Source organism: Euphorbia lathyris, chromosome 2 (assembly GCF_963576675.1).
Source record: "Euphorbia lathyris chromosome 2, ddEupLath1.1, whole genome shotgun sequence".
Classification (NCBI taxonomy): Eukaryota; Viridiplantae; Streptophyta; class Magnoliopsida; order Malpighiales; family Euphorbiaceae; genus Euphorbia; species Euphorbia lathyris.
The window spans coordinates 128,688,572-128,703,302 of NC_088911.1; the positions used below are offsets into that span (position 1 = coordinate 128,688,572).

At 37.8% G+C, this 14,731-nt stretch overlaps 1 protein-coding gene across 1 annotated transcript; it reads right to left on the reverse strand.

Annotated features, from left to right (window-relative positions):
• Nucleotides 1-7,831: 7,831 nt before the first annotated feature.
• On the reverse strand, nucleotides 7,832-13,613 carry LOC136219917 (E3 ubiquitin-protein ligase MIEL1). Its single transcript, XM_066007502.1, has 12 exons — nucleotides 13,202-13,613; nucleotides 13,019-13,106; nucleotides 12,860-12,916; nucleotides 12,725-12,757; nucleotides 11,913-11,990; nucleotides 11,778-11,821; nucleotides 11,182-11,222; nucleotides 10,404-10,486; nucleotides 9,983-10,074; nucleotides 9,547-9,616; nucleotides 9,413-9,454; nucleotides 7,832-8,373 (listed from the first exon to the last, which is right to left on the reverse strand). Exons 1-12 carry the CDS (start codon nucleotides 13,261-13,263, stop codon nucleotides 8,248-8,250), a joined length of 816 nt encoding a protein of 271 aa, XP_065863574.1. The 5' UTR covers nucleotides 13,264-13,613; the 3' UTR covers nucleotides 7,832-8,247.
• Between the last annotated feature and the right edge of the window lie 1,118 nt (nucleotides 13,614-14,731).

The window sequence follows — 14,731 nt, forward strand, 5'->3', positions numbered from 1 at the left end:
ATACACCCCCGTAGTCGAAACGGGAGGTGGTCGAACGTTGAGACTAGAGCGGAAGTCGTCGAAAAGAATTTGTGGTAGACCTTTGGTGAAAATATCTGCAATTTGATGACGAGAAGGAACATGAAGTACCCTAACCTCTCCTTTAGCAACCTTTTCTCGAACAAAATGTATATCCATCTCAATATGCTTGGTACGTTGGTGTTGTACAGGATTACCAGTGAGGTAAACTGCACTCACATTGTCACAATATACCAAGGTGGATTTACTAATAGGGCAATGAAGTTCAAGAAGAAGATTTCTAATCCAGCAAGTTTCAGATACGACATTAGCAACACCACGATACTCTGCTTCAGCACTAGAACGAGATAAAGTGGGTTGCCGCTTAGCAGACCAAGACAGAAGATTGTCACCAAGGAAAACACAATATCCTGAAGTAGAACGTCGAGTGTCAGGACATCCCCCCCAATCTGCATCTGTATAGGAGACCAAGGAATCTAGTGAAGAGGTTGTGAATGTAAGTCCGAACTCCAGGGTTCCTTTAACATATCGAAGAATCCGCTTGATAGCTGCCATATGAGACGTTTTGGGATCGTGCATGAATAAACAGACTTGCTGAACAGCATAACTGATGTCTGGGCGAGTGAGAGTCAAATACTGTAATGCACCAGCTAAACTTCGATACTCAGATGGATCATGATAAGCAGAACCAGATGAAGCACTCAGTTTTTGCTTAGTGTCAACAGGTGTTGTACAGGAATTTGCTGAAGAAAGACCGGCTTTAGAAATGATCTCAGTAGCATACTTCTTTTGAGACAGAAAAAGAGAGCCGGCGCTCCGAGTGACAGATATCCCTAAAAAATAACTCAATGGGCCAAGATCTTTCATAGCAAATTCGGAACTCAATTTGTTGATAATTGACTCTCGTAGAGCAGTGGAAGAAGTAGCTAGAACGATGTCATCCACATATAAGAGTAGATATGCCATCTCTGCTCCCCGACGAAAGACAAACAGTGAATGATCAGATTTACTGTGAGAAAAACCCATGGTAGACAAGAAAGAGGCAAACCGTTGGTACCACGCCCGTGGTGCCTGTTTGAGACCATAAAGAGACTTTTGAAGAAGGCATACATGATCTGGATAGTTGGGATCCCGAAATCCCAGTGGTTGATGCATATAAACAGTCTCATGAAGATCCCCATGAAGAAAAGCATTTTTTACATCCAGCTGATGTAGTGGCCAACCTTTAGAAAGTGCAATACTTAATACAGCTCGAATTGTTGCTGGCTTAACAACTGGACTGAAAGTATCACCACAGTCTACCCCAACAAGTTGATTCGCCCCATTTCCAACAAGTCTTGCTTTGTATCTTTCAAAAGATCCATCTGCATTAAATTTGTGCCTGAGAATCCACCAACTACGAAGAACATTAGCATTAGAAGGACGGGGTACGAGGACCCACGTCTTATTTTCAATAAGAGCCTTATATTCTTCAGTCATGGCTTGTTTCCAATTAGGGTCTTGTAAAGCAAGTGAGGGATTAGAAGGAATAGGAGAAATAGTGGTGGTGTGTAAGTTGAGCTTTCTTTGGGGTTTGAAAATTCCAAGTTTAGCTCGGGTTGTCATAGGGTGAGTCGGTTGGGTTGGGTTGGCGTGTATAGGATCGGGAGAAGGCAGGGAAGTGGGCTGTTGTGGGGAGGTGAGCTGTTGTGGGGAATTTGTGTTTGGGCCGTGTTGAATTGGAGAAGGAAAGGGACTGTCGAGAGGAGAAGGGGGAAGTGCTGGGCTGTTTTGGGAAGATGGGTTGGGACTGTTGGGCCGTGGTGAAACTGGGCTTTGGTTAGGAGTGGACGCATTAGTGGGGAAGGGAATAATGGGTTGGGTTGTTTGTGTAGGTGAGTTGGAAATAGAAGAAATGGGAGGGGAGGCCGAGACATGTTGAGTGGAAAATGGAAATTTGCTTTCATTGAAAATAACGTGACGAGATATAATTATTTTCCGCGCGGAGATGTCGTAACACTTATAGCCTCGATGATTGGATGGATATCCAAGAAACACACATGGAGAGGACCTAGGTTGAAGTTTATTTCTAGAGGAAGAAGGGACAAGTGGGTAACAAAGACAACCGAAAGTGCGTAAGTGAGTATAAGAAGGAGTACGATTGTAGAGAATTTGAGTCGGTGAAAGAAGACTAAGATTTTTGTGAGGGAGAATATTTAAAAGATAGGTCGCATGAGCAAGAGCATGAGGCCAGAAAGAATGAGAGCAAGAAGCATGTGTTAGAAGAGTGCGAATTATATTATTGATTGTTCGAATCGTTCGTTCAGATTTACCGTTTTGGGAGGAAGTATGTGGACATGAAAAACGGAATTGCATACCATTATTGTTAAAAAAATCATGAAAATGACTATTGTTATACTCACCACCATTATCACACTGAAAAGTTTTGATATCTTTTTCAAATTGAGTACGTACGTAATTTCGGAATGTGAGGAACACAGAAAAAACTTGAGATTTATTTGCTAAGGGAAAAGTCCATAGAAAATTAGAATAATCATCTAGGAAAAGAACATAATATCTATAGCCACTAGAACTTAGAACAGGAGATGTCCATATATCACTATGAATAATATCAAACGGCATTGATGACATATTTTTAGAAGCATAAAAAGGCAATTTAATATGTTTCCCAAGCACACAAGAATTGCAAATAGAAAAATCAACATTTTTAGGACAAGAAATAAAATTATTAGTTCGAAGATTGTCTAAAATTTGAGGACCAGGATGGCCCAATCTATTGTGCCAAACTGAAGGAGATAAAACAGAAGCATTTAAAGCATAAGAAGACTCTGAAGAGGAGGATGTGACTGGATATAAATCACCGGTGCTATTACATCTCATAATAGGGATCCCCGTGCGCAAGTCCTTCACAGAGAAACCAACAGGATCAAATTCAACGGACACATTATTATCAATAGCAAATTTCCGCACAGATATAAGGTTTTTGATTAATCTAGGGGCATGTAAAACATTGTTCAATTCTAGGGTTTTGTTGTTTGTTTTTAAGGATGCATTACCAAGACCGATAACAGGAATACAAGTGCCATTACCTACTACGATACTCGTGTTAGGACTCTTATTTAAATAAGATGTGAGTTTACCTCCATCCCCGCTCATGTGAGAAGTGGCGCCGGTGTCCATATGCCAAGGTTCTGCAGGTGGTGTGATTGTCAAGGTGTGCATAGCCGCCTCAATGTTTGTTGGAGTGTAATACTGGGCCAGATGGGCCTGCGGATGGGCTCCCAATATGCCTAGCTGGACTGCAGAAGAATTGTTATTAAAAACAGGCCCGCGAGTTGCACCATGAGTTGCACCATGTGAAGAATTGGGCCAAGAAGGATAAGGACATGGGGGATAGGCCCATTGGGGCGCCTGTCCAGTCCATGGCCCGTACCCCCATGGCTGTTGTAAAGAAACAGCCCCTGACCAGCGAGGACCGCTATTTTGCTGCCATCGTCCGCCTCTGCCCCGTCCGCCTCTGCCACGGTGATAATAACCCCGGCCACCGCGAGCAGCGCCAGAATTTTGAGGGAAAGAAGGCCGAACGTGATTTGAATATGGAGGAGCTTGATTCGACGGGGACTGTTGGGCGATAGTAACGGCGGCAATTTCAGATCCGACGGTGGCGGCTGTGCGTTTTTTACGGGCAGATTCTTCCAATAATAACATGGACCTTGCCTTTGTGAAATTGGGCAGAATGTCATTGTGGCGAATTTGTGTTCCGATTGTCTCGTAGGCATCAGTGAGCCCCGAAATTAATTGAAGAACGAGACGATCGTTGGATACGGCAGCCCCGACGTTGCTTAATTGGTCCGAGAGGGACTTCAAATGTTGGCAGTAGGCAGAGATATCATCAAAATTTTCAAGTCTAGCATTGGACAGTTCTTGTTGTAAATAAAGGGCTCTTGAATTTTTATTATCGGAGAATTGTTGTTCTAGGAGTTTCCAAGCGTCGGCGGCTGTTAAATTTGGTCCGATGATACTGTTGAGAAGGTCTGAAGATATGGTTCCATAAATCCATTGCAACACGATGGCATCAACACGAGACCATAAACCTGGATTCTTTGCTTTCATAACCGAAGAAGAGGTTTCCGATTTATCGTCGGTTTCAGGAAGGATATGATCAAGAACTTGAAAAGCACGGGCATGTGTTTTAAAAAGTTCAGCCCAAGTGGTATAGAGGCCTTTGCCGGATTCGAGAGGATCACGAATAAAGGAGGTAATGTTGATAATGGAGAGGGCCGGATGAGTTGGTGCGGCGGCGGCACCATTGTTTTGTTCATTGTTTGGCATGGTGGCAGTAGAGTTTTTAGGGATGAAGAACAGCAGAATGAGGAAGAGAGAAAGAAGAGATTTGGGTGGGATTAGGGAGAGAAATTTTAGGAGAGAAATTTTAGGAGAGAGTTTTTAGGAAAGAAATTAGGCTCATGATACCATGATAAGGTAGAATCCTTGCCTTTCCATTCATTGATAATGTGATATATATACACAAGATATATGTGTGAACATGATAATTACAAATCAATTATATTCCTAAATTACAGCAGAAATATCCATATCTAATATTTTGGTGAAGGGTTGAGTTTATAGAAAAGAGGTAAAGGTGTTTGGGAAAAGGTAAATTTTCTAGAAAAGTCATATGTCACGTCTGATATCCTGTTTCAAAAATTTTCTTTCCTCTCTGATGTACCTGCAAGCCGAATTTCTTTTCTATAGACTCCTTCTGTGAATATATTGATGATCAAATCTCCAGTTTATTGTTGAAAAGACTTGGATTTTTTATATCTGCAAACATCTAATTGCAAACGTTAAATATCAACGAGGATTTAGTCCTAGTGACCATCCTCAAAAACAAAATAAAAACTATAAAAATAAATAAATAGATGTATAAACCAAAATTCGAAATAAAACACGAAAAACATAAATTTTTGTTAAAAATTTGGCGTTCCCCGGCAACGGCGCCAAAAACTTGTTGAGCGATTTCTGCAAGTGCACGGTTTCGCTTGTAGTAATAAAAAGATATCGATCCCACAGAGAACGCTTTTTAACGAAAACTTATATTAATTCAGTTTAAATACAATTTAAGGTTTATAAAATAAATAAACGTTATTTGAAATTGGTTTGGTTTTGAAATTGATTGAACAAGAATTAGGGTAGAATGTGTAGAGTGTTAGAAATGTCTTCTGATTTAGGGATGAATTTACAAAACAGGAACATTTAGTTCTTTTTAGAAAAACGATTAAATGTATTCATTTACATTAAGCAAAGAAGTCAACTTTAAACTTTGTACATTATGAAAATGTAATATCATAAGCTCCTTCAATGTATTGGGCTTTGAACTGCTTTCGATCTTAATCCAAAGTATCGTGCCCTAATCAACCTGGTACTAATCTTTAACATTAAAAGTACCAACTCGTTTAGGTTGTTCAACAAAGTTTCCTTGTAATGATTTTGAATTTAACTACGTTTTAATGAAAACACGAGAACTCACTTTAGTGGATTGGTTACCATAAGTGCTACTTAAAAATGAATTGAAGAGAACCAACTTTATTAGATGAAATATGAATTGAAACAAGTTTACAGAGAACAGAAAGCATGGAAACTTTTGACGATTGCAAGTGAAAGGTTGTCAATTCTTCCCTTGGGCTTCGTTAGAGTTTGTCAGACTCCGGGGCGGATCCTCTACTCAATCTTCTCGTTGTATCTTCGTTATAGGGATGCGGACGGCCTCTACTAAAATGTAAACTAATAAGACTGAATCTAAACGCTACTGTGTTTGTAATTATACTATAAACAATGTGTGTACATCATATTGCTTTTTACAGAATCGAACTTCTAACTTTCGAAATGTTTTACTTAGAACTTAGACATAAGTTCTACGCTCTGATTCTATATCTATATTATAACATTTCATATCAACCCTTTCTCTCCATATCAACTCTTTATTTATAGGTGTTGAAGGGTTGTGTTTGAAGTGATGTGTTCCTTAGTTTAGAGTCGTGTCCGTTGTGAAAGGACGTCTTTATCCACTTGAACGAACGCGTTTCTTGGATTTTCAGCATGTGTAAAATGCTCTTTGTAAATTTTCTGCACTTACCGAGGATGGTAATCCGCGGCCGTGAATGACGTAGCACTGAGCTGAGCGACGGACGAAGGGGAGAATTGGTTGTACCACGCGTGTCGCGGCCGCGGGTCTGGGATCCACTGTCGCGGCCCGGCAGGTTTTCTTACTTCTTACTTTCGTTCGTGTCCTCGACTTGGCGCTTTCGATTTACGTCGTCTTTGACTCCTTTTGTAGGGTTTTTCTTCTGTTTTTGATCCTTTTTCGTTCCTATTTGGATTTTACCAAATATTCAGGCACCTTGCAAGAAAGAAAGATATTCGAAAGTAAAAGTAATCTAAACAGATATAAATAACATGAATTTGTAATAAAAATGATATAAATATTAATGATATTTTAGGTATATTTTGGGCTTAACAATCATATAACATAAAATTTAATAATTTTTAACACAATAATTTGGGGGTGCTAATTTTAACCGTAAGGTTGACGGTAAATTTTCAAAACAAAATTTTGTTAGCCTCCAACGCGTTACAACTGTAAAAATATTATCATTTTTTAGAAACTAGCATTGAACTAATAGAAAATTAAACATGTTTACTTTTTTTAATGGTAAAGACATATTAAAAATGAATCCAAAAGTGTTATCAAAATAAAAATAAAGAGTCCACTTAAATTAATTAATAATGGTAACATGTTTTTATAATTATTGAAAAATAAAATTAAAATAAATAAAAACTTTTTGAAAGAAAATGAGGTTGGAGGGAGTTGAACATATGGCCTCTCAAATAAAAATAAACATCCTTAATCATCTCATCTACCTTTGAACATTAAAATAATACTACATAGAGTCAATATAATTCTCTCCAAAATATTATCAGAGCCCACCCTAACCCCTCTAGTTCCGCCCCTGTTTTCTTTTCAAGCCTAGATTGAAGGAGTTAACCTTTACTCCAAAGGAGGCTGGAATTGTTTGATTAAATAAAAGACGCTCTTCGTTACAAATAAGGAGGCTTATATACCTCTCCTAATTTTAAACGCAAAATACCTAAATACCCTATTTAGGGTTACAAACATTAAAGAAAGGATAGAGGTAAGGAGGGGACAGGTGGCAAAATAGCATTTAACAACAATTACTGTTAATGGCAAAACAGTAAATTACAGAAATGAACAGTAAACTGACGTTCTTGTCCCCTGTCTGTTTTATGCAAAAAATCCTCCCCATAAGGCATATGGGGGTGCCACACGGCGTGTGGCCTTCGTAGCGCCCCAACCCAGCTCTTCCAAATCTCCTTGATCAGGCCCTCAATGATGCAATGATGTCACACATCGTGTGGTCTAAAGGTACACGCCGAGTGAACAGGAAGTTCTAGGCTGCCCTCCCCGCCCTTCAAGGATTCAATCCACGACTATATTACTCGGGAATGAAGGAGCCGTTCTCCAACTCTAACCCTAAACATCTAGCTAATTTATAGATTTAGTTTGACATATACATGATTAGTATCATTGATTTTGACTTCCTTCACCTTAATAGTTACTTTGTCCATTTTATGAAAACTATAAATGACTGTGAATAAGATTCAAGTGCGAGTAATACAAGAATTGTTTCATTACGGTTGAATCCACTCTTATACGCATTACACCTATTCATAACGAATCATAAACAATTTAACAAAAAGAAGAACCAAGCGGACAATTAATCGCTCAATCCAATGATCCAAAAACAAAATACAATCCAATTGAGTTGAGTTGATAAAATGAGAAAAGTCATTATTCAATACAACCATTTGATTACATTATACAATCATACATAATAATCCACAACAAAACAACACCCCCAATGGATTGCTGTGTATGTAAATAGTAGTAATGTTTACATGAAAACCCAGAATTTAGTTGAACACTGGGCTCTATATAAATTTGGAAAATAAAAGAATCACCTTTGGGTAATGCAAATTCTACACTGTAATCATATGAATATATAATCAATGTAACAGCAGGCATATAATCATTGAAAAAATGCTTTGATTATGCACTTCCAATGAACCCACCACCCCATCTGATTTATAATTTTGAATGCAAGCTTTCAATGCCTTTTTATATGGCTCTGATTAAGGTAAAGAAAAATGTCATTCAGGAAGAACAGGAGGAGCTATGGTGCGAGTATTGTATGATCTGCAATGGCTGCATTTTTGCCCAATTATGTGGAAGTACACTTCTGTTGTGTCATTGCAGTCATTGCATAGAATCCATACCTGCAAATCATCATCTTTTCGTTTTTAGACATCATATTTCTAGCGGTGGAGTTAGAAACAAATAATTGGGGGTTTATGGATGAAAAAATGTGAAAAACTACATATTTTTTTGGGGACTGAGCATCGGAAACGAAGAATTTCGGTTGGAGATTCTGTCACTGATGTCAAATCCATTACAAATTTTGAACAAAGTGAGATTACCCGCAACCGAAATTGCTGTTGATAATTTGATAAATCCAAAAAAAAAAAATCTCCACGAAGTACAGGGGTCGATGAACCCCGTGGCCCCTGTCACTCGGTTTATATCTAATTCAAGCAATCTTGAAAAGATCAATAATCAGCCATCAAACTTGTCAACTAAAATGCTAATTCGACTTAATGTGATTCAAACTCCATTTAACACATGTGGAACTGCCAACGTGTTACTGTTCCACTAAAACAGTTAAACTAAACGAATTTGATTGTTTTGTTTTAGGGGTTAGAATAAAGTTGATTATGGAGTTGATATGGTTTAGGCTCGACATGGTATGTTACCATGTTGTTAGAAAAAAGGATAAGGTCTGAATTTAGATTTAGTCTTTATGATTATTTGGGGAGAGAGGATTTAGCTTCCATGTACAAAACAATACCATCTTAAGTCTAACATTAAGAATACCGTGCAATTTCAAGTTTCATTAACGGAAAAAATGTTTGTTTTATTAACAAAGATATTAATTTCAAACCTTATTTGGTGACCAAAACGTTGTAGGTTGGAGGGGAAAACAGAACTCATCTTTTGTTAATTAGGCTTGAAATTGCACTGTTTTGCACGTTGATACTAAAACCGCTCTCAATCATAGGGCTAAATTTGTATTTTATCCCGAATTTTTTTTATCTAACGTGGTGATCCATGTGTCAGGTGATATGTTAAAATAATGACTTTGAAGTTGCAAGTAGTGACATGCTAACAATTCCACAATCCGCTAAAAGAGTGTTTGAATCACATGTCCAAAAGAGTATTACTGTGTTAAAGATGTTAAGATGGATGAAGTGAAAGCACCTTCTTAAAACGATAATCTTCTGGCATGACCGTTGCTTCAATCTGAGAACACAGCAAGCATTCTTATAATCAATGATTCTGTAATTTTTTCAAAATTTGTAGAAAGTTTGCAACGAGTTTTATTTGAAGTGTACCTCCTCATCGATTATTTTCCAGTCCTTGGACATGTCAATCACTGATCTCGAGCATATGGGACAAGAAAATCTGCAAATCCAAGTTAAAATAAAGTATTCAAACAAGGATTAAAAGCTCAATTATATTCATGCTTCTTGACATTGCTCTTCCCAATAATTATAAGGCTAAATTTGTAACTTATCCTTTTTAAATTCTTAGCCAGAAAACCATTGTCGTTTAGCTTCAATTTCACTTATAGTCCTTTTATCCGGAAACCACTAAACAATTTTTTCGAGGAACAAAAAAATCCACATGGCAAGATTTTGATGATGTGGCATCTCCAGAAAATGTGTTTACTAGTTTTCGGACAAAAGGGTGATAAGTGATATGACATTTTTAGTCCGTTTCTGATAGCTGGGAAAAATAAGAAACTGAAGGAAGATGAAAGGGGCTTACTTTCCACGCTTAAGCATCTCAGAAAAACATTCTTCGTGCATGGTGTGTCCACATTTCATTACTGTAGTATCTTTTAACGAGTCAAATAAGTACTGCATAATTATAATTATTTTAAATTACTTCACGAGATTAATCAAATATAATACTGGAGGTAAAAGATAAAAATCGGTCCTTGTACTTGGCACAATTTGTCAAGTTGATCCATATAATTACATTTTAGGGCATTTCAAAACTGTCAATCAAAGGCATATTTTGGGGGGAATAAAAGAAAGGGCCAAATAGATGGGAATTGAAATAAAGGTGTCTAAATAACAAATTGTGACAGTACAAGGACCAAATATGCTAAGATTAAAAAGCAAGGAGCAAGATGAGAAATTATGTCAAGTAAATGGCCAAATTTGGACTTTTTCCCAACACTGACCTCATAACATATGGGGCAGTGGTGACGCATAGAGTTTTCCACGCAGGAATGATTATCAAGAAGGCTAATTGAATAGCAAGTACCTGCACAATTACTGCACAAAGTTAGTGTAAACACGACCTGATAACACGATATGAACCAACGTAAAGTTAGTAGATTAGTATTTTATTAATCATGTAATAGATCATTTTTAGGTTGATATAATACGAAATCGACACACAAATTTTTGGTTAGGTTAGGATTGACTTGCTAACTCAAAAAGAATACGAACATTTAAAATTATTATGTATTCTCTCATGTTTTTACATGCTAACTTAATAAAAGTAATAAAACTACAACTGCTACCCGTGAATACAACTGTAACTTTCCATATTTTTACATGGCATCTACAATAGAGATAGTAAAATTATACGCGAACCTATGAACATATTACATGAACTCAACATGATATAAGCGGATTAAGAGTTTGTTAAATAGATCGTGGATCAAACTTTTGGATGGTCATATAACTTACTAATTAAAAATTAACATAAATACTTAGAAGTATTGGTATATGCTCCTACATTTTTAGTGTCATAATTAATAGAGGTAGTAATTTTTCGGATTGGGTTAGTGTTTGACTCATTTGGCACTAATCCAATAATTGACACGACACGAATACGACTGACTTACATGAATTGTCCCCTCTAACAGCAAATAGTTGCAAGATGCACAGATCATACAAGTCATGAGATTCCAAGTAGATGAAAAGGAAAGGAATGAGATAGTGCAAACATACCACACTTCTGGCAATGGAAATAGTTCTCACGGCCACCAACTCTGTTTTGAACCACAGTAGATAGGAATTTAGCCTCGTCAATTGATTAACAACAGTGGGGTAAATTACACCCATGATCCTTCAACTTTGGCTTACTTTCTTTATGGGCCTCAACTTCAAAACGGGGTATAAAAATTCCAGAACTTTGCCATTTACTAACATAAACATCCCCTTAACCTTTGACCACTCCAAAGCAAATAACTATCCATTGTAGAGCTAATGGAAATAATATTCTAAGTAATTTTAATTTTTGAAATTTTTTGTTTCAGATCAGTTAAGTGTTATTTGGTTACGAGAGATAAAGTGGTTGTTTAGAGAGAAAGCTCAAAAAAGAAAAAAGAAAAGGTGATTTGGAAAATAAGAAACTTGATTTCATGAGAACTGTGGTTTTAACAACTTTAATAATTGAAAATTTCAATTTTGAAGTTGTTTTCTTTTCTGAGGAACTTTTATACTTCAAAACTTTGAAGTTCATTGACCATGAAGAAAGTAAGGCTAAAATGGAGAGGTGATAGGTGTAATTAGCCCAATAATTAAAACCAAGCAAGCTCAATTACCTACAAATTCCACAGTCATCACAATGGAACTGTTTTTTGTCTATCTGCAGCATAGATTACGAAAAGCTAACATCAATTACTGGCCTTAAACCAAGAATTAAACAAGCAAGATCTCTATGAATTGAAGCAAATTACATCATCATCATAGAATTTGCAGACTCCACAGAAGTATTCCCCCATATTGACACCACAGTTTGTACAGACTTGAGCAACCTGAAATATAAGTGAAATTGAATAGAGTTCACAAAGAAAATAGAAAGGCTTATATAAAATGACTCCCTGTATTTGACCAAACAATCCGATTGGCTCTCTCAACTTTAGAGATCTCCCATTCGCCTCTAAGCTTGCTTGAGACGACTTATTAGCCTCCTTAACTTATTTAGAGTTGCCTATTGACCCTTTAAATTTACTTAAATGACCTATTAGCCCCAGAATGGAGGAACAAGAGGTATGGAGCGCCCGTCAACCCCCACTCCGAGGAGAAACAGAAAAAAAACTAAAATTATCGACAGAAAGATTTCCCTCGCCAAATTCATCGGTACTTCTACCCTATTCAGAATGGTGAAGGAACACGGTGTCCTTGACGAAATCATGACCGAATTACCCGTCACTAACCCTTAATCTAAAAAAGAAAAAAACATGTATTTTTTAACATATTTCATCCATTGACACAGTGTTTGTTTCTGGTTCCGTAGTTGAATGGTTACTTAAAAGCTACTAATTGGCCCCTAAAAAATTCTTAAAATAATAAGCACATCAACTTGTCCATTTAGCTACTGTAACGGTTAATCATGTCGCTTTAAGTAACTTCAATAGATGAATAGGACGTTTTCATAGTTCAGAGGCCAATCTGATTTATGGCCAACTTGAAGCCAACTTAGAGATGTATTAGGCAACAAAAAATTGGAACAAGAAAGATCAAATTATAAATCTAGAAGCTTACACACCGGCTGTTCTGTGTCACAAACTGAACATATAACCTGAAAAAACATAAATACATATCCCATTGATCTTATCAGTGCTAATTCATAATCCAACAATACAATACATATAAAGACACAAAGAAAGCAAGATTAACATACTTGTTTGACATCAGAACGATCGATCTCGTGCCGATCATAGATGTTCTTCAACATGCTCTAATGTATCAAAACAAAGGGAAAAAATCAACAATTAAGTGTCTAATCATCAAAGGAATTTGTAATCTAAATCAAATAAGAGCTGAAAATCAAAATCAATACCGCTTCCTCATTGTGGCAATGGCGACAAGGAAAGATCTCATTACAGCACGGAGCTCGAATCAAGCATCTCCTCCTATAATGCTCGCATCTGAAAATCAAAATTCGAAATCAATCAAAGAACTAAAAAAACAGAAAACAAAGAAGAGAGGAAGAAGGAAGGGGGAAAGGGAATTTAATTTATACCCATAACCCATCTTTCCAAAACCTAATCTGCCATTAGATGGGGCTGTAGTCGTCCCTTCCATGAGTAATGGAGAAAATGGGTTAATGGATGATAGATCTGCAGAGAAAGCGCGGAAGGAGGAAGGGTAAAAGCAAAGAAAGCACGCAATTTCCCAAATAGGGAAGATGGGGATGCTTTCGTCTGCTTAGGGAAGGTAGCATGATGAAAAGAAAATACTCCTTTATATTTAGATTTGGCTTCCATTTTGCAAATTGCATTAATATCATACATTTTTTTATTCATATTTGGTCTGTGATGAGATGAGTACTTTATTCATGGAGGAGGAGGAGGAGAGAGATAGAGGATAAGGTGGTGAGTTGGAGGAGAGAGAAAGGCGCCGAAATGTGGGCGAATTGGAATTGAGAGATTCGCCATAACTGCTGTTAAAAGAAAGCTCCCACTTGTTTCAGACAAACAATTACAGTACCCAATGAATCATTTATCTTTTCCTATTTTGAGGGAGAGGGGAATGAATCCAAAAACAAACATAAACCCCGAAATTACACGGATGGTCACTCAACTTTTACTTTACTTCTATGAGCAGTCGGCCTAGAATGGCATTATAGGCTAGGGGATGTTAACTAGTACCCATTATGTTGTGAGCTCAATCTTACTACCCATTATGTTGTGAGCTCAATCTCTTGGGTAGTGAAATTGTCCCGCGGATGGGCACTTCGATATTGGATATGCCAGCGAGAGGGAAGGTACCTTTTTGGAGTCTGTCGGTGTTGCATTTCATGGCTTTTAAGGCCTTCCAGGTCAACAGGTTGATCGACCATCGATGTCCACCAAGATTCGGTGGATGTTGAAATTTGCGGTCGCTAAAGTGACTACTAGAGTCTCCGAATGTGCAGTGCATAATGGTGGTTGCACCTCGCCTGTTGTCGTCCTCTTCCGATTGATGGTTGACGTTCTGCCATGGGCGGGTGCTCCTTCCTGGATTACATGGATTTCATCTCGGTACCAGGTCTCGAGACCTATGGGCCATATCTGTCTAGCGTGACGCACTAGGTGGCGCACCTTGATTGAGTAGTTTGTCGATCTCCTTTTGCAGCTGGTTGAAGTTCTAGGTTGAAGGACTTGTGATACTTACAATATTTCTCCTTATCTATCTGAGGCTTCGAAGCCTTCCCTAGCAGAGATTTATGCCCCTAGCCGATTTTGCAAGGCGAGGCAATGGCTCGCTCTGAGTAGTGCACTTCTCAACATGCTGAGCGATCCAGTTTGGATATGGATATGGGGTCCTCGTGGTCATCTCATGTCACGGTTGATAATGCATTGGTGCTTCATCCCTCTTGCTTTTTATCTAGTCTTTATCCATGGGTTGTTTTCCTTTTTCCTCGCGTTTAGCCTTGTCCTTCTCAGACTCTTTGTGACCTGTCAGGCGGTCGCAATTGTTGTAGCAGATGAAAGTTTGAGCCATGACCATAAGTTACTCGAAGGATCACGATAATTTTCTGAAGCATTTTTTTTTCAGCGGTTCGCATGAG